At 40.2% G+C, this 27,795-nt stretch overlaps 1 protein-coding gene across 1 annotated transcript in view; it reads left to right on the top strand.

The window, feature by feature from the left end:
• Positions 1-3,297: 3,297 nt before the first annotated feature.
• The window catches only part of TTN (titin), a 509,207-nt gene continuing 484,709 nt past the window's right edge, over positions 3,298-27,795 (top strand). Inside the window, 6 exon segments of the mRNA XM_029605898.1 lie at positions 3,298-3,505; positions 5,451-5,554; positions 13,596-13,799; positions 15,481-15,768; positions 16,900-16,985; positions 17,080-17,324. Of these exon segments, the coding sequence (XP_029461758.1) occupies positions 5,464-5,554; positions 13,596-13,799; positions 15,481-15,768; positions 16,900-16,985; positions 17,080-17,324 (914 nt within the window). The 5' untranslated portion in view covers positions 3,298-3,505; positions 5,451-5,463.

Here is a 27,795-nt window from a genome sequence, read left to right as displayed (position 1 = left end):
ATCTGTTTAATATTTCTGCCATTTCTTCGTCTCTCTCCACTAGGGATGTGAATCGTTTTTGAACGATTAAAATTATCATCAGATAATTTTAAAATCGTCCTAAATCGTTAGAGTGCATGATACAATACAAATGCCCCCGATTTATCGTCAGGGGCATTTGTATTGTATCGTTAAATAGGGCACGGGAATTATTTGGGGGAGGGCGGGAAAACCGGCACACCAAAACAACCCCTAAACCCACCCCGACCCTTTAAAACCAATTCCTTACCCTCCCCCACCCTCCCGAACCCCCCCAAAATGTTAAGTTACCTGGTGGTCCAGTGGGGGGGGGGGGGTCCCGGCGTGATCTCCCGCTCTCGGGCCATCGGCGCCATTTTGGCTGCCACTAATTAAAATGGCGCCGATGGCCCGATAAAAAAACAAAACACCCGACCCTTTAAATCGACCCCCCCTTAGCCTCCCCCACCCTCCCGACCCGACCCATCGCTAATTTTTTTTTTAGGGAGGCCCGCGCTGCTAAAAAAACCCAACCCACCCGACCCTTTAAATCGACCCCCCCTCCCGACCCCCCCAAAACCTTTTAAAGTTACCTGGTGGTCCAGGGGGGCCTCGGGGAGAGATCCAGGGGGTCCTCGGGGAAAGATTTCCCGTTCCCAGGCATCAGCTGTTCTAAAAAGAAAATGGCGCCGATGCCCCTTTGCCCTTACCATGTGACAGGGTATCCGTGCCATTGGCCGGTCCCTGTCACATGGTAGGAGCACTGGATGGCCGGCACCATCTTTAAAGATGGCGCTGGCCATCGTTACTCATCAGCCCCTATTATAGAGTATAGTATAATAGGGGCTGATGAGTAAAGATGGCGCCAGCCATCCAGTGCTCCTACCATGTGACAGGGACCGGCTAATGGCACGGATACCCTGTCACATGGTAAGGGCAAAGGGGCATCGGCGCCATTTTTTTTTTAGAACAGCTGATGCCTGGGAACGGGAAATCTTTCCCCGAGGCCCCCCTGGATCTCTCCTCTCCCCGAGGCCCCCCTGGATCTCTCCCCGAGGCCCCCCTGGACCACCAGGTAACTTTAAAAGGTTTTGGGGAGGTCGGGTCGATTTAAAGGGTCGGGTGGGGGTTTCTTTTTTAGCGGTGCGGGCCTCCCTAAAAAAAAAATTAGCGATGTGAATTGGAATCGGAAACGATTCCAATTCACATATCTTAACGATCAGATTCCCCCCCCCCCCCCCCAGCTAAATCTGATCGTTAAGACGATCTGGCACACGATTCACATCTCTACTCTCCACACATTGATCCTGGTCACCTTTCAATTTCACTCTACCTCTTTGGACCTTTCTCTGATGTATCTGAAGAATGTTTTGTTATCTCACTTTACCTCTTTGGCAATCTTTCCTTCTGCCAGACATTTTGCTTTCTTGATTGCTTCCTTCATCTCCCTAAGTTTTGCCAGATATTCTTCCCTATGTTCCTCTTTTTGAGATCCTTTATAATTCTTGAATGCTGTTGTTTGCTTTTATTATGTCAGCCACCTCCTTTGAGAACCAGATCAGTTTCTTATTTCTCTTACTTTTGTTTACTTTTCTAGCATATAGATTTGTTGCTTTTGTGATTGCTCCCTTTAGTTTGGTCCACTGTTGTTCCACCTCTCCCATTTTCTCCCAGTCTTCTAGTTCTACCTCCAGGTATGTCCTCATTTCAACAAAGTCTGTATTTTTGAAATATGGAAGGTGATTACCCATCTGGAATATCTGATTTCAGATCATATGAAAAATATACTTTTTTGTATAAAGGTACCGTGTCGTCACATGGGGTCTAGGAGACTATTACTAATGCTTGCACTACTCATTTAGAGGTGAGGGTTTTCTCCATATAGGAGCAAAATGTGTCTTTCATCCACAATAAAACCATCCTATATAAGAAAATAGAACATTTGAAAAATGCCCCAGGAAGAACAATTTGTATTTTGCCAATTTTCCCTAGAGTGATAATGTTTAAGCTCTTGGCATTCCAAATGAATCCTTTCTGCCAGTTATAAGAGCATATTATCTCTCCACAGCCAAGGATAGAGAGGTTCAGCAAGGAGGTGAAGGGAGGCAGTCAGTTTTCTATGGACAGTTTGGACCTCACCCAAATTATTGAGTCATCTCTGTGATGTCTAAATCTACGTTGATGGTTTGCTTTGCACTAAAATCTGACAAGAAATTGATTCATATAAGTGTTTTAGCATTCACAGTGATACCTTATTTTTAAGTTTGAATATTCAGGTTTTCTTTATTTGCAGGGTAAAAATTAAAAAGAACAAAATGTATTGGAATACATGATGTCATCTTATCACTAGTTGCAGAATATTTTCTGAAATTTCCCAGCAAATACCTGGTTAAAACATTTGCGAAATCCGTTTATTTTCATATCTGGAACATTTAAGTAGCTTTTTTGTAAGATAAAGATTAGTTTGGGTATTCCTAGTCCTACTGTTCAGATAGAATCTTAATTCTGATATTAATGGATGGTAATGAACTAGTTAGATCCACTAATTTTTATGAGCTTGTTATATACTATGAGTTGCTAGAATGTGGATCTTTTCTTTCATTCTCTTTTGAAGTTTGATTTCTATTTTCCTTGCAATTTTGACAGACCTCTCACTCTGCATTTGGGGCTATAAATGATATTGGTTTTGCATTTAATTTAATGGTTATTGTGGTTAGATAGTGACTTTTTGGCAAGCTACTGTCCTTTTTTTCCTTGCAAAAGTTTACAAAAACAAAAATTAACTTCTAAATTCTATAAATAAAATATAACCCCCCTTTATAACAATCAGGTCACATCTATGAGGTCAGTTTAGTTATTTGTCTCTGATTGACAGGTACATTTGGTAGCTGCTTGCTTGTTGCTAGGGCAGAGAAAGCTGTGTTAGATCTGACAGGGGCGTGATAAATGCTTCTTTGGGCTCAGATTATTATCTTATCTAACACGACTCTCCCTTATCATTATTTTTGTTGGGTATGAAAACAAAAACTATTCAGTGGCAGATCCATGAAATACATTTTCAAAACTCCATGTAAATATGATTGTTAATTTTATCTGCGAGTCCCACTTAAATTATGCTAAAATTAGCACTGCCATTCAGACTGACAGGTGTGCAATTTCGTAAAGTTAACCTCCTTCTCCCATGATCCCTTGGTTTAGGAAGCCAATCAGAGGTGGCTATGACAAGATGATGCCTGGCTGTCAGCAGATCTGGGGTATATAAAGTAAAACAACTATGTTAGCACTTCTGAGCAGTGCGTGCATTCCCAGCCTTGCCTCGGGTGTAGGGATTGCATCGAAAAGCAAAACTACACAGTCAAACACTGTGTAGTTTTGTTTTTAGGCTGAGAGGCTCAACCATTCACATACTGGGATTGTCTAAAATCATCCTGGATAAGGACGGCTGTTCTGAAGAAAAACACCCCCCCTGGGCTCTGTCCCATTCTTTTAGGCACTCTTGAGGAATCAGGTTAGTATCATTTTTGCTTGTGACAGAACGTGTCTCCTTTATTATATCTACTATAAGAGTTTTGTAGATGCAAATGTGTTTATAAGCTAAATATTAAATGTACCCTTATATTGCATTGCTCTATGCTTCTAGAAATCAATGTAAATAGCATTAAATAATGTTGACCTTCAAACTGCTTTGGGAGGAATGTTTAGCAGCTGAAATGTGCGATATATGTGGAAACGGTTGCTTAACTTTTTAAAATATGTTGGCATGCATAGGCGGTGCTCAAGGTTATATTACTCAGCGACAAACTAGGAAAGGCCAAGAATAGCTCTGATAAAATGCATGTGGTATATCAGCTCAGTACTGATGACTTTTTAAGGGAATCAACTGCTACAGTATCAGTTGCACTTCAGCTATGAAACACTTGTCTGCTGTCAATCACACAAGAGCAGGCTATTTCTGGAACATGCCATTTTGGTTGCATACCTATTAGGTCTAATTATACAAAATCTTTAAAGGATTGAAACCTTAATTATTGAAATAATAAACAATAAAAACACTTAACTTTAAAAGAATAATGTCAATGAATTTAAATTAAAACCATAACACATTTACAGGTATGGATGTCATAAAATAGCCTATGCACTTTATGCATGTAGGTGTCTTATAAAACTGTATACTTAGTTACTTTATACATACTTGCTGTCAACTTAATATACATAATCGCTTGAAAGTTGACAGAACCAGTATTAGCATATATGCTAACAACATCTCATTCAAAGGAAGGTGCTCTACTGCTTCATCAAGTTCGCAAAAACTAGTTGTTTGATACTTGGAAGCACAGCCACTAAATAAGAAAAACTCCAGTACTGGCATTTCACAAGATTGTCCTCACAAGGACAATAAAGTAAAACTGACATTTTTGTTTAGGAAATTTTAATTGAATTTTATAGATTAATTTCTTGAAGCTAAAGACTTTTTTTTTTTTAATGGAAGGTTTAATCCTCCAGATTTGATCAGGATTCAGTTTCATCTCCCCGTGGGGGTTGGGTGGCAGGGCGTTAACCCCTTATATTCTATAGCCTAAAGGCCAAGAAAGGACTGACCTCAGCTCATGGATCAGACCTTACATTTGATCTTTGCCAAAATGAAGCTGAGAAACCATCTAAATGAATCTATTACACGATCAGAACTACAGTTGCAGAGTCATTAGAATTTATAAAATCATATGAAACAGCTATTTTTCTTTTAAACTGCAAAATAAAGCTGACCACGGCTCTTTTATAAAGGCAAATGGTTAGACAGAGGAAATGAAAGGGCTGTATGGGGGCAGCATTTTTTTTTTAACTTCATTTCACCCCTCTCTCCAATTGCTGAAGCCAACAATGTCAGCAGGCTTCATATTCCCTAATTTGAATTTCAAAAGTTGATGTAGATGATGCATCTAGGCTTTTACAAAATATATCAACATATTCAATTTATGTAAACATGTTTTGCTCCTGTACAACTATGCATAAAATCTACCAGAAATTTAAAGCAACATATGCAGATTTTTGAAACATCTCATGTATAATCAAATAAACACAGATACACCTTCCAGACTTCTAACTGGAGCTAAGACAATTTCCTGATCCCTTCCATTTATTATGTTTACCTTTATAATTATAGTGACACATTAAACTGGTAGCACTGCAGGATTTGAAAACCTTCCTATTTAAGCAGCCTTTCCAGGACTTAGTCTAATTCTCACTTACAGGAACACCTTTAAACACTAGTCTAGTTTTGCAGCATTCAGAGTAGGCTTATTGTTTGTGAATTTTTGTTATTGCTTGTCTTTGAACACTGGTTTTATTATGTTTGTTTCTTTGTAACCTGTCCCAAACATGGGAGGGTGTGGGAAGTACTTTTAAATAAATACACATTATACAGTTTTTGATAATATTTTTACTTTCGCTTTCAGAGTGCCTATAAAGATGACAACTCAAGCACCAACGTTTCTTCAGCCGTTACAAAGTGTTGTGGCACTGGAGGGTAGTGCCGCAACCTTTGAGGCTCGTATTAGTGGTAAGAGCAGAGCTAAATTGTACTCACTTTGTTTTTTGTTTTTTTTTTCAGTTTCCATTAATACTACTGATGAAATCATTACAAATAATTTCAATTGTAGAAACTTTGTCTAGCTACCAAATAAAAGAACAAGTTTTTTTTTTTCTTTCTTAAAACAGAAGCATTTATGATTAAGGCTATCTTGATAAATAATACCAGTTATGATGGAGTTGATCTATGAAGCTTTAATGTTGGAACAAATAGATTTGAATTACCTTGCACCAGTGACAAACGTTTTGGGAGATGTATCTACCAAGACAAACATCATTTGCACTCTGATTTCAGTGCTATTTACAGTTGATACTAAATAGCAATAGATTTGTGATTGCTTGCAAATCTATGTATAAGGCAAGCACTTGCAGAATGCAGAATAGCAGCAAGAAGAACCACCTAGAACTAAAGCAGTTTACTTTCTGGGACACACTCCATAAATATATAAAATCACTCATCAGAGCCCTCAAGTCCCGAAAAGCTGGTGTAGGTAGGACACCAGAAACAAAAGTTATAATGGGAACACTTACACAGGCCGATGCGATACTATGTGCTAGCCTGAGAGCATGGGGTAAGCCTGCGGTTGGACATGTGTTGCAGACGTGGATCCATAATCCCTGATACAACATGGGGATCCACGCATCCAAAACACACATCCAAACCAGTGCATAGCTAATAGCGTTCATCATAAGTAAATGCCCTGTTGACAAGGGTATCAGCTATTAACCCTGATGTAAAAAATAACCGTGCGCCCGACGCGCACATTTTAATCCTCAAAACGCCAGCCCCGGAGCTGGCATTAAGTCTTGAGGAGCCCCCAAAAGTTTTACAGAGAAGCAGTGGCGATATTAAGTTGGAAGAACCACAAAAAGCAGTAATGTGAAAAAAAAAAAAGTCTTGACGGCGGTCAGGTTAGAAAAATGGACGCTCAGTTTTACAAGTGTCCATTTTCCTAACTCATGCACAGCCACTTCTCCTGGGCGCCCCCAGTTCCTCCTTTTTAATGCAGTGGCTCATTAGCCTACTGCATTGTGCGCCCAGGAGAGGTGGATGGGGACGCAATCATGAGCGCCCGTTCCTCCCGCGCAGATATTGCATCAGCTTGATACAGACATACCAATCTCTTAAGCTTTGTCTTTGGAAAGTAGGCTAAAAATGAGTGTTTTATGCACTGCTAGTGCTATTTATAATGCTGGCCTCTGATAGGTTTGTGTTGAGAATGTGCTAGAATAGTACCAAGGCTTGAGTTAACGCCAGGTGGCACATTCATTTCTGGGCCCAGGGTAGCACTGTACTAGTGCTAGAATGGGGAATACAGCGCATTCTTGTAGTCATGATAAAAAAATAATGAAACGGATAATCTGCGTGCAGCAGTGAACTGCAACTATAGTTGGAGTAACTCATGACAAAAAACACAACTCCACTTGTCCTTTACGTTTTATCTGTGTCTCGCTATAGAGAGAAAGAGAGGGAGAAAGGCTTATTTACTAAATGAGATTAATGCATGTTAATGCACTTATATTAAAGATAACATGGATATTTTTAATCAGCTCATTTAAATTTAATACTGATTGTGTTACTACAAAAATCCGTTTAATGAAAAACTAACTACTTCTTTAGAGGTGTAGTTAGCATTTTTTGTGTTAAAAGTACACAGAAAACACACATTGGGGTAGATTTTAAAAAGCATTTACTCGAGCAAAACTGGTTTTTGCTCGAGTAAATACTCTTTACTCAAGTAAGTGGGCTTTTCAAAATTGCTACAATATATGCCATTGAATTGTCCATAGGATTTACTCAAGTAAGTGCACTTTACTCGAGTAAATAGCTTTTGAAAATTGCTACGATAGTATGTCACATTTACATGCGTAACTCCTTTGAAAATGACCCCCATTGTTAATGTGCAATATTGTGGCACTTGAATGCATTATTCACTATACAATGTAAAGCCTTTGCTGAAACGCATGTTAAACGTGTGGCAATAACTTGCATATTTAGGGCCGGATTTTAAGATGTACGCGCGGGTGTACATTTGTGCACGCAACCTGGCACGCACAAATATACGCCCAGTTTTATAACATGTGCGCGCATGTTATAAAATCCAGGGTCAGCGCGCGCAAGGGGGTGCACAATTGTGCAACTTGTGCGCGCCGAGCCGTGCGGCCTCGGAGGGAACTTTCCTTCTGCCGCCCCCCACCTTCCCCTCCCTAACCCGCCCCCCAGCCCTACCTACATCCCCCCTACCTTTGTTTTGTTATTTATGCCTACCTCTGGGCAGGCATAGGTTGCGCGCACTGGCCAAGTGCCAGCGCTCGATCCCCGGGTCCGGCAGCAGTGGAGAGCCCTCTGGCCACGCCCATGCCAGGACCGCCCCACCCATGCCCCACCCATTTTTACAAGCCCCGGGGCTTGCGTGCGTCGCCGGGCCTATGCAAAAGAGGCTCGGCGTGCGTAACCTGATTTACGTGCGCAGGCTTTGAAAATCTGCCCCTTAATGCATTAGACTAAACAGGCGCCATAGCCTAAGAAAGACTTTTTTTTCTGTATTTGGGTGATAAGAATATTAGTACAGTTATGGTTATAAAACAGAACTCCACTTGGTGCGACCTGAAATGTTTCTAAAGCTGTATTTCTGACTTAGATAAGGAGCGATATCCTACACATGCTCAAGTTTCTATGGCAGTCAGTTGGAATATATTCTTAGCATCATGGACCAGAAGTAGCAGCAGACTGAATAAGCTAAATGGCCTTTATTTGCCCATCTGTTTGAAAAGAATACATTTTTACAAATGGATTAGCAAAGCAGTCTTCCCTTCTTACCCCTCCAGTCTCATGGTGCTTAATGTCCTCCCTGCTCTTCCTGCACTCACTCTTCTCCCAATCTTTGTACTATTCCATAACTTCTCTCACTCCCTTGGTCTCTCCTCTCTTCCTCCTCCCAGTGAGGCTGATTCAATGAGATGCGTTCAGCAGAGGATACAATTTTAACTGCAGATACGCGCGCGCATTTTTTTGTGCACAGATGTTACTCCGGATGTAGCAAGGAGTTTTGCACACAGAAAATGTGCACATAAAACTCTGTGTCCTGCTTAGCGCCCTCGCATAAAAATTGCATGCAAATGAAGGCATTAAGTCCTATCCTCCCAGTGCAGAGAGGTGTGTTAGTTTAACTCATGGTTTCCGAGCACTGGAAATTTTACTCCTGGTCGGAGGTGGAGTAAAGTTTCAAGGGCTTGTGTCAGTCTATGGGCAGAAGCTGAAGTTCCAACACCGGGCCCTGCAATCGAGATGTTCTCTGCACTGAAAGCGTTTTTGGGCACATAAATCACAAAATCACTGAGAAATTCCTCTTTCATTTCCTTTCTTATTTATGTACTGCTCATGGCAATATTTACAAGTAGATCAAAATGTTTAAAATGTGCAAACAGCCTGTACTGAGCAGCATACATTTTATCTTGGGTTTCTGTGCACATTTTCAAGTCAGCACACTTTTTAAACTCTTGATGCATTACTGCATCGGGAGTTAAAACAATTTTTAGCCTGTGCTTTAAGAAACTGTGCGCTGAAACCCAGTGCGCAGTTTTAACTCAAATGTTACTGCATTCTTCCCCTGCTGTCTCTTCTGCTTCTCCCTTCCCCATCTCTCATCTTTATCTTCCCCATGTGCTCACTCCATGCACTTCCTTATCCTCATGTCCAGTTCTTTGCTTTTCCTTTTAGCTGACCTTCCTTTATTTTAATAAGATAATGAAAAATACTTTAAAATATTTTTTCTGCTTGGTTGGCATTTATTCTTTTTTTTTTTTTCAAAGAAATGTTAGGGAAAGTCAACATCACTACAATGGCAGAGAAAACCACTTAAGTAGATATGAATATGCAGACTGACTTTCTTTTTACTGAAGTGTACATTGTTATGTTGGATTGACCTTATCTATTAGGACCTAATTTCTTGTTAATGAGAAAAAGAATTCAGTAAAACAGGAAGGTTTATTTCAGTAAAAAGTACTATATTTGTGGTTTTCTACTGCTGGTAGAAACACTACTTCGAAGTAATACAGATGGGACAGCACAAATAAACAGCAACATTTGTACAGACCAATAAGCAAATACAGAGAATTCTATTTTTTTTTAAAGTGGTGGATCATACAAAAATGTCCATTGTGACAGGTTCATGTATGTCACTGCCCCTTCTCTCCCTCTGTTTTAAAATTTGGAAGAAAGGAGCTCCTACATGTTTAAGAGCCACCAGTGGTGTTCTCTTTTGAGGCGCTGAGAACAAAGCCCAGATGCTGGATTGGGTCTGAGCATCAGGCACTGATAACTTTTCTGCTGCACAACTGATTAGGTTTTAAGGCACATTGGATGGGAAACATTGTTTTATCTATGCAAATAAAGAGAAAGGATAGCATCCAAACAGTTCCCCACAACAGCAGGTGTAATGAAGGAACTAAAAAATGAAAGATCTATTGGTTAAAATTTGTAATCTATCATTAAAATCATCCATTGTACCTGAAGACTGGAGGGTGGCCAATGTAACCCCAATATTTAAAAAGGGCTCCAGGGGTGATCCGGGAAACTATAGACCAGTGAGCCTGACTTCAGTTCTGGAAAAAAGAGTGTAAACAATTCTAAAGATCAAAATCACTGAGCAAATAGAAAGACATTGTTTAATGGAACACTGTCAGCATGGGTTTACCCAAGGGAAGTCTTGCCTCACAAATCTTTTTTTTTTTTGAAGGGGTTAATAAACATATGGATAAAGATGAATCAGTAGATGCAGTGTATTTTGATTTTCAGAAGGCATTTGACAATGTCCCTCATGAGAGGCTTCTAAGAAAACTAAAAGTCATGGGATAGGAGGCGGTGTCCTTTCATGGATTACAAACTGGTTAAAAGACAGGAAACAGATAGGATTAAATGGTCAATTTTCTCAGTGGAAAAGGGTAAACAGTGGAATGCCTCTTGGATTGGTGCTTTTCAATATATTTATAAATGATCTGGAAAGGAATACGACAAGTGAGGTAATCAAATCTGCAGATGATACAAAATTATTCAGAGTAGTTAAATCACAAACGGATTGTCATAAATTACAGGAGGACCTTGTGAAACTGGAAGATTGGGCATCCAAATGGCAGATGAAATTTAATATGGAAAAGTGCAAGGTGATGCATATAGGGAAAAATAATCCATGCTGTAGTTACAAAATGATAGGTTCCATATTAGGAGCTACCACCCAGGAAAAAGATCTAGGCATCATAGTGGATAATACATTGAAATCACTAGCTCAGTGTGCCTGGGCAGTCAAAAAAGCAAACAATGTTAGGAATTATTAGGAAGGGAATGGTGAATAAAATGAAAAATGTCATAATGCCTCTGTATTGCTCCATGGTGAGAACCACACCTTGAATACTATGTGCAGTTCTGGTCAAACCATCTCAAAAAAGATATAGTTGCACTAGAGAAGCTACAGAGAAGGGCAACCAAAATAATAAAAGGGATGGAATGGCTCTCCTATGAGGAAAGACTAAAGAGGTTAGGGTTGTTCAGCTTGGAGAAGAGATGGCTGAGGGGGATACGATAGAGGGCTATAAAATCATGAGAAGTCTAGAATGGGTAAATGTGAATTGGTTATTTACTTTTTTGGATAGTAGAAGGACTAGGGGGCACTCCATGAAATTAACAAGTAGCGCATTTAAAACATTTTGCAGAAAATTCTTTTTAACTCAATGCACAATTAAGCTCTGGAATTTGTTGCCAGAGGATGTGGTTAGTGCAGTTAGTGTAACTGGGTTTAAAAAAGGTTTGGATAAGTTCTTGGAGAAGAAGTCCATTAACTGCTATTAATCAAGTTGATTTGGGGAATAGCCTCTGCTATTACTGGGATCTACTTAATGTTTGGGTTCTTGCCAGGTATTTGTAATCTGGATTGGCCACTGTTGGAAACAGGATGCTGGGCTTGATGGACCTTCGTCTGACCCAGTATGGGAATTTCCTTTGTTCTTATGAAGCTATGCTTAGGCTTCAGGGGTTTATCATCAGTTGGTGTTCATCTTCAAGTTTATTTTCCTTCAAGCAAATGTATATACAAATTTAGTTCTTTAAATTTATGACCCTATTTAATAAACATTTTTCCCCACAGACACAAAATGGGAGAAAACCTTTAGTAAATAGGACTTTAAGCTCATCTGCCTTAGCACCAAGCATTGTTCATGTGACTAATGCTTAACTGTTTGATTTTAAATAAAACTTATTTTTGTGCTGTAGCCAGCCCTTATATGATACCCAATTTACCTTAAAAATGATTTCTTTTTTAGAATTCTCTGAGTACATTCCTCTTTTTAGTCTATAAACGTTTGCTATTTTTATGTGTGGTTCCCTCTGTTTTACCTATTTTTCAGTGGGGTCAGAATTGCTTTGGGTTTGGTTTTGTTTTGTTTTTTGTTCTGTTTTATAAGCATTGATTTTGACCTGTGCACTGTTGTTGTTAATGTGGAAATCAATACATACTGGTGAAATGCTTGTGGAATACACAGATCTTATGATTGGGCCCTCCATGTCAGAAGACAGAGATGCTGGATTTGAAAGTCATCCAGATAATATGGACACAATCACTGGGAGAATTTTATCCTCTCAGTTGTTTGACGGTCACAAGTCACTAGGAGACCAGGCTTATGTCGCCAGTATCAAACTGCTGAACTGCATACATTTTCATGAAAATGTCTAACGCCAGCATTACTAATGGAATCCATTTCATTAGGGACAAGGCAAGCCAATCCAAATTTTGTCCCACTACGTCTATAGAATCAGAGTCCTGATTTTCTTCAATATTTGTAAGATATGCCACTTTTATTGTTGTAGCAACAAAAAAAGATGTTGCAGTACCGGTACATGAGCTTTCACAACTTCACATGGGAATACAGGGCCTATGGTTCCTTAAAAGCTCATGTGCTGCAACATCCTTTTTGTTGGTCAGATATAAAGTATCACAGTCTATAAAGACTCCAGTTTTCTGCAGGTTCAATGCAGCTGCTACAATGCTGTTTTCTTAGAGAAATTGGAGGAAACAAAGGTTAACTAACATAGCAATCATACCATTTTATCTAAAGAAGTTGTAACTAACGGGCCGATACAGTAAAATGTGTGGGAAAGCCGGCACTCTGAGGCGAGCGCCCGCTCTCCCGATGCGAGCCCAGGCCACTCTCCTAGGCACGCGATTCTCTATGCTAATGAGGGCCCGTGGTAATAAGGAGGTGGCTGTCAGCGGGTTTGACAGCCGATGCTTAATTGTAAGGGCGTCAATTGTCGAACCCGCTGACAGCCACGGGTTTGGAAAATGGATGCTGGCAAAACTGAGCATCCGTTTTCCAACCCGCGAGCTGCGGGCTGATTTTTTTTTTTTTTACAATTTTTTTTATTTTTATTTTTGAGGCCTCCAACTTAATATCGCTATGATATTAAGTCGGAGGGTGTGCAGAAAATCTTTTTTTTCTGCTTTTCTGTACACTTTCCCGGTGCTGGCCGAAATTAGCGCCTGCCTTTTGGCAGGCGTTAATTTCTGAGAGTAAAATGTGCGGCTTGGCTGCACATTTTACTTTTTGGATCGCGCAGGACTAATAGGCTCATCAACATGCATTTGCATGTTGCGGGCGCTATTAGTTTCAGTGGGGTTGGCCGCATGTTTTCCACGCACTATTACCCCTTACTGTATAAGGGGTAAAAATAGCGCATCGAAAAAGTGCTTCCAAACGGGGGCTAACGGTGCGCTCTGTCGAGCACACCATACTGCATAGGCCCGTATGGAACTGTAAGTCCACAGAAGCAATGAGGCAGACAGTCCCTAGTGACTTGACAGCATCCCAGATGGCAGCCGTCCCCCATTGATCTGGAGTCTTGCTTCCCCAGCCCCGCAAGTTTTCAAGCTCCCGGGGTGACTGTCTTCAGGTCTTGTCTCCTCCCATTCCCGGCTCCTGAGCTGACTGATTTCTGTTCGTCTCCCCTTCTTCCCCGGCAGGTTTTCCAGTTCCCGAGGTGAGCTGGTTTCGGGATGGCCAGGTTCTCTCCGCTGCAGCTATACCCGGCGTGCAGATCTCATTTAGCGATGGCCGCGCTAAACTGACGATCCCCGCCGTGTCCGCAGCAAACAGCGGAAGATACTCCGTGCGAGCCACCAACGGAGCTGGACAAGCAACTAGTACCGCCGAACTACTCGTTACAGGTGCGTCACCGCGCTCCCTACGTCTCCCCTGCACGTGCGCTACACCTGCAAGCGCCAAACGTTCGGTCGCGAGGTTGAAAGTGAATCCAAGGCTGTATCAGGCACAGTGGGGATGCATGTGTAGGCCTGGGGAGGGAGGGAGGGACGGTCGAATTACTGCACTGAAGGACATAGGTTACATTGGTCTTCCAAAAACCAAAATGCTGGAATTAAAAGCGAAATATCGTAGCTCCTTGCAAGCATTGCAATCTCACGAAGCTTTTCAAGTGGTTTGCGTATCAAGCTGTACTAGTATGGCACATGTGTAAAAGTAAAGGTGTTCAAACAAAAACATGGCTTTGTGAAATATCAAACATCATCTTGAGGTACCACAAAGCTTGGATGGAGTAAGTAGTGAAAAGGATGTTTTTATAGGATCTTTAATTTTCTGTATTTAAACTGGACCTTCCTAGTTAAATTTGTAAACATGCAAAACTAAAGTGGCCATAATGATGTGCCTTATCAGATTCAGTCCATTAATCTTGAATTGCATGACTTGTAAGCCATTTTGGATGAGGGATAGTACAACTTTCAAAGATATTGCAGAAAAGTTATTTCCTATATGGAAAGATACAATTGTAAATATAATTATGAAGTTCAAGGGCACTGTCAAAACCAATTTCCCCCCAAGAAGTAGCAGTGTAATATATTTTTTTCCATGTCAGTGTTTTTCTTGTAGGAAAGAGGTTTTAGGGTTGTGCCATAGTTACCCATAACAAAGGTACTCGAGACCAGTCGCTCTCACTATCACTCCCCATTCCCCCCCTCATCCCATTTAACAAAATAGACAGGACAACAGTGTGGCATTAAACTCAAAAGGCCGCAGTTTATTAAACCTAACCCGAGCCGTTAAATTAACATCAATCCAAACTCCCCCCCCACTTCGTCTGCCGCATGCCTCTCTTCGCTTACCATCGCGGCCCAATGGTAAACCGGTGTTGTTCCCCCCCCCCCCATGCTTACCCCGCCACGGGACCAGCGAGAGTAAGCGTGCGGCCTGAGCATCGGCCCCCCCCTTGCTCTTTAGGCCTTCCTGTGTAGCAGCCCCAAGCTACACGAGCATTCCCCCCCCCTCCTCCAACATCTCTTTCACAATTACTAACAATACATTATAAATCTGGCTCGGGTTATTCCGCCAATACTGCGACAAACATCCAAAAGCGTAAACATATTTGTAACAAAACCACCTAACACATTTTTTTTTTTTATATGGGAGGGAGGGAGGGAAGCCAAATTCAGCCGCCGCTCCGCTTCCGAATTCTCAACTGCCCGCACCCCCCCCCCCCCCCGCTCTTGATTATATCCCAGACTCAGTGACCAATGGTGCTGCCGCAGTTCAAAAACGTGCAGCGCCACCATTGGTCCCCTGAGCTTTCCCCCCTTCCCCCCCCCCCCGCTGCGAGACGTGCACGCGCTGCTCGACTCTTTGTTACCTGCGGCGCGCCAGGACGAGCCCGGCACGCCTCCATGTAGTATTTTTCGTAAGTGCTTTATGCTAGAAAAAAAGGGCTATTTGGAAATTGTAACCGTTTTTAGAACATTTTATTTTGGTATAATAGTAAAATGAGGATACGTTTAGGATTACATATGTATTAATAGTATGATATATTTTATTGTACAAATTATATTTACTATATTGCAGCAGAAACAGCGCCCCCAAACTTTACACAAAGACTACAGAGCACAACAGCAAGGCAAGGCAGTCAAGTTCGATTTGACATTAGAGTAACTGGAATCCCTACACCTGTGGTGAAGTTCTACAGGGAGGGAGCTGAAATTCAAAGCTCCCAAGATTTTCAGATTATACAAGATGGAGACCTCTACAGTTTAATAATTGTAGAAGTTTACCCTGAAGATTCTGGAACCTATTCAGTCAATGCAACAAATAGTGTTGGACGTGCTACTTCAACAGCTGAACTGCATGTTCAAGGTAATGATCTGAATTTCTGAAAAGTTTAATTGAAAATTTATTTTAGTGCAGCTGTGTATGCTGTAGTGTGGTGGGTTACTAGAGATAGGGATCTCTATTCTATGATAGGCAGATTCACAAAGCTACAGTAGTGTTTTAATGTGGAAAACCTGCATTGTTTACCACCCTTCCCATTCACTACAAATGTTAAAATGCTACCACAGCTTCACAAATCACTTGTGTGGTACAGAATCAAATATCCCCTAAATCTGCCAAAATATTTTTATGCAGCATAATGAATATAAATGTATGCTAATTAACATGTATTACAAGCAAGCACATTTTGTTAGTAGTTCATTGCAGGTTTGTTGGTTTGTGATGCTCCTAATTCTTAATTCCTAAAAATGTCTTAAAAAATGGCATGGCCATCCATTGCTCCTATCATGTGATAGGGGCCGGCCAATGGAACCGATAGCCCCTGTCACATGGTAAGGGCAAAGGGCCATCGGCGCCATTTTGATTAGTGGCAGCCGATGGCCCGAGAGTGGGAGATCGCTCCTGGGACCCCCGCTGGACCACCAGGAACGTTAGAAAAGTTTTTGGGGGGTCGGGAGGGTGGGGGATTCTAAATAATTAAATTGAAAGGGTCGGATTGGGTTTGGGGGGGGGGTTTCAGTGTGCCCTTTCTCCCCCCCCCCCAAAAAAAAACGATAAGAGAACCACATGAAAATTTCATGGGGTTTTTCTATTGCTTTCGGGGACCCCCCGATACCTGACGGAGGAGAAAATATTGTACGATATTTTCATCCATCAGAAAAATGATTCACATCCCTAGTATCTATTACCTAACTGCAAATGACAGACTCATAATGCAAATAGTTGTGTATTATAACCCTATAATTGCAGTTTGTTTCAACTGTTAATACAAACGAGTTTATTGTATAAATGTGAACATTTGCAGTATGTGGCATAGACTGATTATTCTTTCTAGAGTTCTAGCTTATCTCCTTCTCTATTGGCTGCTGGTACCCACGGCAGCCTCCCTACTAATAACTTTGATATTGTCATCCCCTACCCCCCAAAAAAGCTTCTTTATTTGTTCCTCTGTTTTGTAGTATAACTAATTATAATAACTGTTTTGTCCTCCAATAGCTGAAGAAGAAATACCTGCTAAAAAGACAAAGACAATTGTTTCTACTGCTCAAGTATCCCAGACAAGGCAAGCACGCGTTGAACAGGTAGGTTCTTCGGTCAAACCAGTAGCCCTTAAGAAACATGGAAGCACTTTTGAAATAAATTCCACTTAATTGTGTTTCCTCACTTGTTTTACAGAGGATAGAAGCCCGCTTTGATGCGAGATCTATTGCCACTGTTGAAATGACCGTAGATGGTGCGGCAGCACAACAGCTGCCCCATAAGACACCACCACGGATTCCTCCTAAACCCACGTCAAAGTCGCCAACCCCACCAATAATTCCTGCCAAAATACAGCTAGTACGGCAGCAGTCTCCGTCACCTGTCAGACTTTCACAGTCTCCTGTAAGGCATGTCAGAGCGCCAAGCCCATCACCTGTTAGGTGAGTCATTTCAGCTAAAACCATTTCCTAATAAAATTGTAACTTGGATTCCATCTGTACAAGAGAAGTGAATCAAAGTATCAGTTCCTTTAACCAAAGAAACTGTATGATATTTTCATTGTCAAAAGAATTTTGTGCAATGTGGATTGCTAAACCAAGGTGTATGTATGGGAAAGATGGGTGATATATAAAGGCACCTCTATGTGTCATATTGCTAAATGATGCAACCTATCTTGCACTACATTCTATAGTATATGACTAATCTGGACTCAAGAGAATATTTAGAATTAATCTTCCAGAGAAGTAGCCTTATTAGTCTGAGTAGCAAAACTGATACAGAGTCTGGTAAGACTTTATGGATTAATAGATTTATTTAGACATAAGCTTTCAAGGACAAGAGTCCACTGGTGCTCCTGCAATGTGGACTCTTGTCTTTGAAAACTTATTTCTTAATAAATCTGTAATGTGCTAGCAACCCTGAGCTCATATAGCATTTACTGTATATGACTTATTGTAATTATAGAAAATTAGAATTTTGAAAGAAAGCGTTTAGATGCGTTTGTAGAATGGGCTAGAGTATGAGCTACTATACAGGATTTAAAGGATACATTATAAAATGAAATAGCTACTTTTTCTTAGTGTTCTGTAGACAGAAAGAAGTCTTTTCTTGTAGCAGCTGCTTGTGTTGCAGGCTTCCTTTTTATAGTTTGTGACGATCCCAATTCACTGAACTGTCATTGTTCTGACTATATTTTTTTATTATTTATTTATTTGAACTGTTTTATATACTGTTGTGCGGACAAGGTCCATCTCGACGGTTCACAATTTATCACAGTAAAAAGGGGAAAATAGAAAAAATACAATTATTATATTATAGATATCACTAAAACTATATTTTTAAAACTATTAAATTACCAAAGGCTAAAAAGTAAAAGCAATATAAGTAAAAGGTTAAAACACGCTAAAAATGCCTAGGGACTCCTATATTCACTATAGTAAAAGGAAGTCACACCCAGAGTTTACTATGCAATATTTTAAGTTTGTGCAAGGAAAATATTAATGCTCACCCTTTATAAAATTAATTTTACTTGAAAATAACCATTTTTGAAATTTTATGGTGATTCACTCTAATACTTCCATTCTCTGGAATCAACTTTGCTTGGAAGAATACAACAAATAACTTTATGCACATTGAATCCAATACAGTAACACTGAGCAACCTACAACAGCTAACTAGATTACATCAATATAAAAGTAATAATATAAAAATAAAGCTTTGAACTGAAAAAAAAAATTACTATTTCTATTATGAAATTCTGAAATGCTGCACACTTGGTACAGATTTTGCTGATGGCAATGCACTTGAAGGCTTAGGGCCGTTTTTCAAAAACACTTACATGCTTAAAACTGGGTTTTACATGTGTAAACGCACTTTACCAGTATAAGTGGGCTTTTGGAAATTACTACGAGATATACTATTAAATTGTCAATAAGTGATATCTGTGTTAAGTGCACTTAACGCAGGTAAGAACATAAGAACATGCCATACTGGGTCAGACCAAGGGTCCAACAAGCCCAGCATCCTGTTTCCAACAGTGGCCAATCCAGGCCATAAGAACCTGGCAAGTACCCAAAAACTAAGTCTATTCCATGCTACCGTTGCTAGTAATAGCAGTGGCTATTTTCTAAGTCAACTTAATTAATAGCAGGTAATGGACTTCTCCTCCAAGAACTTATCCAATCCTTTTTTAAACACAGCTATACTAACTGCACTAACCACATCCTCTGGGAACAAATTCCAGAGTTTAATTGTGCATTGAGTGAAGAACTTTCTCCAATTAGTTTTAAATGTGCCACATGCTAACTTCATGGAGTGCCCCCTAGTCTTTCTATTATCTGAAAGACTAAATAACCGATTCACATCTACCCATTCTAGACCTCTCATGATTTTAAAAACATGGCTTTTGAAAATTGCTATGGTAGTATGTTACATTTACATGCGTAACTCCTTTGAGAATTCACCTGAAAATATTTAATTGATTAATAGTAAAATGTAACAAATAATGGGCAGTGACAGGTAAACGTGTAACTATTTTCCCAAGTATCTTACAATGCAAGGCCCCTATTTATATTTTTGCAGCCACAAAGTGTGTCACAATATTTGCTTACTGCCACAGAATTTTTTTTAACTGCCTTATAAGTGCTTCACTTTAGCATTTTCTTTTGAAAACATTTTTTTTTACATTTGAAATGAGAGAAGGGAAAGAAAATGTCTGAAAATGGCTTAAAGTAGAAAGTTTTCTTCAGGAGAAGCCCCTCCCCCTAGCATGTTGGAGACAGCCTCTGGCAGGTGTAGCATTGATTTAAGTAAATTGTTTATTTTATTTATTTATTCTTGTTAATCGCACCCCTGATGGTGCAGTGTACTGCACATTCATCAGACCAGAAATTGAGCAAACAGATCAATCTTAATCATTTTGATGCGGTGCAAAATTCCCTTTGTTTTAAATAATGAGAGGCTGATAACATTTATGCAAATACATGATTGAAAGGTAGCAATTGGAGGAAAATTAAACATCGCTTAAAATATGGGTTCGTCATCAATACTGACCCTTTAACCCTGAATAAAAATGGCCATAATCAAATCAAACTGGGGAGAATTTTCAAAATGTTCCATGTATAAAAATGAGCATGTATGTGCGTAAGTAGCTTTTACTTGCATAATCGATATTTTATAAAAGTAAAAAATATGTGCATATTTTTATATTTGTGCGCACATATATGTGCATAAAAAAGGGGCACTCTAGAGGCATTCAGGGGTGGGGCCAGCATTTATGCATATTAATTGCTTTTTGAAAAGACATGTACATTTGCCAATTTACTTGTGCATTTTTAGACCTGGTAATTATCTGGCATACATTTTTAGCAGTAGTAGTAGTTATATGTAGTAATATCACAACAGGCTTTAAATATTAATCCAGTTGTCATGGTGGTGGTGGGGGACAGCGTGGAGAGAAGAGAAGGTTGCACATCCCTTATAAAGGCAGCGAGAATAACTTTCAAACAAATGCGCGTTGACGGCATTTATGTGCGTATATGGCTGCAAGCAGATCTATGCAAGTATTTTATAATCTGCTCAAATGATATACATGCATTTTATAAAACATGTGCCTCTCTACTCCACAACTTACAAGCATATGTAGGCTTATGCGCAAATATATGCGATGCATTGAATGCACGTATTTTTCCTACCTATTTTAAAAATATATACATGCAAAAATAAAGTAGAACTCACTTGAATAAGTCAGCCAATTTTAAAATATGCATGTGTAAATGAAATTAGCCAGTTTATCAATTAGTCTACCAGTTCGCCCTGTCCTTCTCTAGGTCACTGAGACCTTCCTGGTTCTTCATTCTGAACTTCCCCAGTTCACCCAGACCTCTCACTCAGTCAATAGTTCACAGTAAACTTGTTTAATATAATATATTTAGCATTGCAAGATATACACATCACTGTATAGACATATATAGGAGATAGTCTGTGCTCTAATGAGTTTACAATTTGGTCAAGACACACAAACAAGACAAATAAGTGGTGAATATGGAAAATGGAAATACTGGATTTATTTATTTATTTATAAAATTTATAGTCTGCTAATTCTCAGTAAAACTGTCTGATGCAGAGAACAACATTAGATCATACAATAATCAAATCCAACTAAAATCATCTTAAAATAAACAAATCATTATAATTCAATAAAAAATACAATATCATTGTCAATGAATAAAACCATATAAAATAAAACACTCTGCACTTTTTGGGACAACTTAAAGTAAATACTGAAAAAAAGACCATAAGGGAAAACTAAGGTCTTAACATTATATCAATCAAAGAAAAATCCTTGAAACAAGCTTTTCACTCCCATCTGAAATGTTTTTATATTGGTTTCTAACCACAGTATATTCAGAAGGCTATTCCAAAGGGTAGGCCCTAAAACAGAAAAAGATCTCTTCCAGGTATAAGATAACTGATATAATTTTATTGATGAGATGTTCAATAATTATTTTTTAGCCGATTGTAACTCCCTTCCTGGCATGTATGGAACCAACAACTCACTTAAATATCTTGGCCCCATTACTAACCAAGTTTTAAACACCATCATAAGGCATTTCAATTTTGCCCTCTGTCAGATGGGTAACCAATGTAATTTTTCCAAAATTGATGTTATAGGAGTTTTTATTGGAACACCTTCAGTTAACCTCGTTTAATGCTTGGAATGGTTTGACTTATTATCATGGAATTTTTATTTGTCTTCTGGCATTTTGATATTTAGTTTCTGTGAAACTATGTGTTTGTAATGATTTGATTTTATGTATGTATTTATGTACATCGCCTAGGCCTTTTAGTGTTAGGCGATTAATAAATTTTATTAAATGAAATGAAAAATGAAAATGAAGTAGGGGAGGATTATCATTAGAGAAAGTAAGTTGGGGAGATCACGTGATGCGGTGAGCCTAGTGGGATGTATTATTCACTACAGCTCCGGGTGAAACCTCCCTGAATAAGTTAATTTAATAACTTTAATGCTGTTTGGCACTGTTTTTTGTCATTTCAATGCATTATCCTTTGGCTTAGCTTTCAGGCATAGAGGGTAGGGATACTTTAGTATTTGACTCTATCTACTTTAGGAGGGGTGGCACTCGATTGAATTTTATACGGATCTATTCCACAAGTTTTAGGGGCGTTGATTAGAATATGAGGTATAGGGTTAATGGGGTTAGTTTTGGGGGGTGGGGTTATTAGAAATTTGTGGGTAGTTGAGTGTTATTAGGGGTGGGGTGGACAATGAAAGTCCTGAGGGGAAAGCCTTGTACATGAAACAATCCTTGGCCCGAATGTGCATTTGTGCAACACTTTTGGTGACCAGGTTGTAGTGGTTATTTTTCATTTTCATTTTATTTTAGAGCTGATTTTGAACTATACTAAATTGATGATTCAGGCTGGGGGATTATCATTTCCAGTAGAAACCTCTGTCCTTTCACACTTATGCTCTTTTTTTTAAATTTATTTTTTATTAATTTCACAATATAAAAATTCAAGAAATAACATCTTGATGTAAAAAATAGAGAGAGCTTTAAAGAAACAAGAGAACATAAATCATTTTTTACAGATCAAGGAAATAATATTACTCTCTCAGGCAAGTCCTCAATAGAGGGGACCTAATACCACAACTGCAGAAATAATTTTAACTGTAAATACAGAAAGGAAAAGAGAAAACTGCAATACGGAGAGCAAATTACATTATTCGGGGCCAAATACCAGATTTTGCACACTAACTTTTAAATTCATAAAAGAAGCTGAGCGATACAAAAAAAAAAAACATTCTCAATGTCCATTGTTTATCCGCTTATAAAAGAAAGGAAACCACTAAAGTTGCAGGGGTGACTGAGTTTTTCTGAGATGTTTCTAGTATTTCAGTCAGATTCATTACAGATGGTTCAGTGTTGTAAACTGCAGCATTCTGCCTGATATTAACCGCAAAAGGTTCAAGATAAAGGGAAAACAGCAGCGGGGATAAAGAGCAACCCTGCCTTGTCCCCCTGCCCACTGTAAAAGTAGGTGAATAAACACTATTAATCTTAAGACATGCCTTGGGGGCGCTGTATAACTGCTGGAGCCACTGAAGATAAGGGGCCCCAAATCCCATTCTTTCCATGGTGTGAAAAAGATAAGGCCAATGCACCATATCAAATGCCTTTTCAGCATCTATAGATAGGGAATCTTATGATGTTTCACATACCAGAGAATGTCAATGATGTTATGGACATTGTCAGCTGTGGTTCTCCCATGAATAAACCCCGCCTGATCTGAATGAATTAACTGAGCTATAAAATAATTCAAGTGGTTGGCAAGGATTTTTGCTAATAATTTGATGGCAGTATTCAGGAGAGAGATGGTCGGTAAGATCCGCATAGTGTTGGATCTCTACCCGGTTTTACCAAAATGGTGATCCCTGCCATGTTAGCTTGTGACTAGAGACTGGTCCCCATTCGTAAACAGTTAAAAAATTTCAGAACAACTGGGGCCAGCACGGTGGCGAATTCTTTATAAAACTTCGGGGTGTAAACGTCGATACCCGGTGATTTGTCAGATTTTAATGACTTAATGGCATCATGAATTTCCCCCAGCATGCTATCTTTATCCAAAAATTGGCATGGGAAAGTAGTCAACTCTGGGAATGGTATGTCTGAAAGATATTCTAAATAGCCCTTTCCTGAATATTTGGATCCTCGTGGTATAACTGAGTGTAGAACTGAAGAAATTGTTGTCTAATGGAGGTATTATCAGTGAGGAGTATGCCCCCTGAAGTTTTGAATTTAGGGATGGTAGTCTGTGCTTGTCGACGTTTAAGCATTTGCACAAGATACCTCCTGGCTTTGTTCCCCCCTTCGAAAAATTTCTGCTGGGCCAATTCCATCTGGTGCGCAATTTGCGCCGAGTTGAGTACCGCAATTTTTATCTCGTATCTCCTGAATATCCCATCGTAGGCGAGAACTGAGGGTATTCCACATATGAGCAATTTCAAGCTTGTGTAATATTGTCATCAATCGGTGCCTTTCCCTCTCCCTCGGTTTTTTAACAAAAGAAGCCCTAGCAATGAAGGAACCCCGCAATACACTCTTCAGACATTCCCATACAGTCCCCGGGTTAGTATCACCTGTATCGTTAAAGGGTAGATATTCCTGAATGTCCCTAGTTATCTGTTTTTGGAACTCACTATTTTCCAGCAAGGAATCATTAAGTCTCCAAAAGTGCTGACCAGTATCATAATTGTGTAATTGTAATTGAAACCATACCGGGGCATGATCGGACCATACAATTGGTTCAATTTCTGCTGCTCGAACCATATTTATCCTTGTTTTGTCTATCAAAAACATGTCTAGGTGGGAGTAACAATTGTGAGGTTGAGAGTAAAATGAATAGGATCTAGATGTGGGAAAACGAGACCTCCAGATAATTATCCCAGCAATTAGTGTGATTATCTTTTTGAGGGCCTTCCTAGTCACAGTCGAGTCAGAGCTATTCCCCGTGGAGTTATCGATGTGTGGGATAAGGGTGACATTAAAGTCGTCCCTCCAAAATTACACTCCCCTCCGCCTTATCAGCTAACGTGGTGTAAAGGGTATTGTAAAAGGCCTCTTTATGGGAGGTTGGGCCATGTACGGCACCCAATGTCAAAGACTCCCCCCCTATTTTTACATTCAGTAAGAGATAGCGACCCTGAGGATCATGAAGGGAATTCAGTAGTTCAAAATGTAAATCCTTATGAATTAAAATACCAACCCCTGAATATTTAGTATCTTTTGTCGCCACCGCCCAATATTGATGCGGGTATTTGTCTGATTTCATGAGACCCTCATAGCGTTTCCGTAGATGAGTCTCTTTTAAATAAATCACATCAACATTTAAACGCCCCATCTCCTGATATAAAAGCCGTCTTTTACTGCCCGAATTCAAACCCTTAACATTAAGAGATACGAATTTAATGGTAGTCATCATGACCAAAAACAAATCTTCTCCTCTGCTCATGGTGCAAAGTCTGTAAGGACCGCCACATCAATTGAAGCTTGGAAGGGTCCCCATACTGAAACTGAGATACGTAAACACCCCGGTTCACCCAAAAAGAAAAGCTACTCATACAGGTGACAAAGCTCCAGAACCAACCCAAAAGTTTGTGTATATACGATGAGGCTAAGCACTCATTCCCCCCCCCCTCCACACCCCCTGAAACCCCAGGGAAAGATTCCATTGTTCCCAGTATCTACTGGAGAAAGAGCCCATGCTGGAAAATGGAACCTCCTGTCCCCTAGGGCAGCTAAGAGCGATTTATCATATGTAATGAGAAAAGCTCAAGGTGATAGACATTGGAACCAAACATTAGAATACCACACTTTGTCCGGTGGTCGCTTACTCCCCTGATCAAATATAGGACCAGAAACTCCACAAAGGAGCTTTATTGAGCAACCAGTTCAGGTGAGAGTATCGGCTTGCGCACTGTCACTGGTGTTCCTCCGAAGTTTGCGACCCCCTTTGTTTACTCGCTGCCACCGCGGCACTTCGGATCTGGAGCCAGCAGTAGTGGCAGTGTTGGAAGCAGGGATCTCCACTGAAAGGCCAGCTTCTTTCAAGGCATGCGCTGCTTCATTCAACGTGCGGGCTTTGTAGGACTTCCCTTCTATCTGGAACCATAGTCCGAAGGGGAACAGCCATCGGTAGCGGACTTTCGCAGCTGCCAATGCAGAGGTGATAGCTTTAAAATCCAGGCGTTTTCGCAAAGTAATTGAAGCAAGGTCTGCATAGACGGCAATGTAATTCTTCTCCCAGCGCCAAAACCGACGTTGTCTTGCTGCGGTCGCAATTCTTTCTTTGTAAGCGTAGGAGTGGAAGCATGCAATGATGTTGCAGGGTTTATTCCCTGTCTTGGGTCCCAATGATCTATGTACTCTTTCAATTTGCGTGCTTTCTTGAGTTCCTTCGCCGTCAGCAGTAGTCTTGCTCAGGATCATGGTACAGATTTCTGAATTGTATAATCCTCCCTTTCTGGAATTTCTTTAAAACGGAAATTACAATGCCTAGATCTGTTTTCCAGATCTTCAAGTTTGTCTGCCAAGTCAGCTTGTGAAGTTTGCAGTGATGCTAAGTCTTTTTGCTGCTGCTGCTGCCACTTGTCCTCATGTTCATTAAGCCGGATGTCTGCTTCATCAAGCCTCTGGCCTAACTCTGCGTTGTCGTCATGCATTTCCTGGAGGGTGGCGGCTATTTCTGCTTTAAAAGTTTTTATGTCCTGATGGATCTCCATGAACCAAGAGCGCATTTCCGATCGGGAGGGAGATTCTGCATCAGGTCTCTACGGGTCACCGCTGGCAGTCCCGGTCTCCACCGTTTCGTCCTCTGCCACCATTTTGAGCTCCTCAGAGTTCAACTCTTCCCCCCCTTTAGTGTACGAAAACTTCTTAAAATCGACTGTTTTTTTTTATTCTCCATGCGCGTCGGTATTTTCGCTATCGGGTGTGGGTCAGCTCACTGCGATTCGCTCGGTTATATGCTGTTTCCCCGAAATCAGCCCCGGTGGTCAAGGAGCCCCGGTTTAGAAGTCCGGCATAGGAAGTAACGTCACTTCCTCCTCATGTTATCTGAGACATTTAAATAAAAAATTGTTTTTTGTTACATGCTTTATCATTAGGGTTCTATTTTGTAATTTTGTTTTTCATATTGAACACTTTATTTTTGATTATTTGTCCTATTTCATATATTTTTTCACTATAAATATTTATTTGTTTTCTTGATATTTATTTCTGTGCATCAAGTGAACTAACATAGCAACCACATTACTTAGAACAGAACTGGCTCTAGGACTATGGCGCCCACCCGTAAAACATTATTTCCCTTTTCTGCCCTTCTCTCCATCCATTCTTTCCCCTCTTTCCCTCTTGATAGTTTCCATGGGATAACCTATGTGCATATGTCTACACGCATACTTTCCCTTTGAAAATTTGTGTAATTTAAGTGCATAGTCTAATTTATGCTGGCTGTTCAAAATTATCTCCAAGATGTAAGCATAGTTAAAAACATCAGTGTATGAATACTTGTGCAGTGTAGCCATTTTGCAGAAATGGCATAAGATTTCAGTTGCTGAGGAATCTGCTATTAAATAGCCTCCTAAACTTCCAGGGTACATGTAAAATGAAATTGATTGCTATTGCCCTGAGATGTAAATCATGCAACACTGTCTTGCTGGTTTGAATGTTTTGTAATCCAACTAATTGAATTTATAGCTTTATGTGGATTAGAAGGTTTATGTAAGGGAACAAATAATGTCGATGTCATCTAGATCAGCGTTACCCAACTGGTATGCCATGAAACTCTAGTGTGCCGTGGCTGGAATGCAGGTGTGCCTCAGCTGCAGTCTCATTTCCTGTTTCCCTCCTGGCCTGCAGAATGTCATTCTATCAGCAGGGGGCATTGGAGAGCAGTGTTTATTGGCAGCTGCTCCTGCATCCCTTCTTCTGGCTCTCTGTGCAACAGAAACTGCACGGGGCTCTGTAGGCATATGAAACCTGCTGGCTCCGAACACTTCAGATTGCAGAGGGAAGATGATGATGATTCAAAGGGGTGGGAAGGAAAGGTGGAAGGAGAGGGAAGGTGATAATGATGCCAGGGAGTGAGGTTGAGAAGTGATAAAAGGATGTGGGTAAACAGAAGACTGATGATGATGTCAGTGGGGAGAGGAGTGGAGCGAGAGGGAAGGTGATGATGCCAGGGCTCTGTAGGCTTGTGAAACCTGCTGGCCTGGTACACTTCAGATTGCAGAGGGAAGCTGGCAAATGAGGAAGAAGCAGCACTTGGTAAGCCTGCTTCCAGAGGTTTTGCTGTTCAGGGATTGGGGGTGGAGTGGCGAAAGGGATAGAT

Source organism: Rhinatrema bivittatum, chromosome 6, assembly GCF_901001135.1.
Source record: "Rhinatrema bivittatum chromosome 6, aRhiBiv1.1, whole genome shotgun sequence".
In the NCBI taxonomy this organism is placed as follows: domain Eukaryota; kingdom Metazoa; phylum Chordata; class Amphibia; order Gymnophiona; family Rhinatrematidae; genus Rhinatrema; species Rhinatrema bivittatum.
The sequence above is the reverse complement of the archived record's forward strand: the minus strand, read 5'-3'. Positions and strand labels throughout refer to the sequence as shown.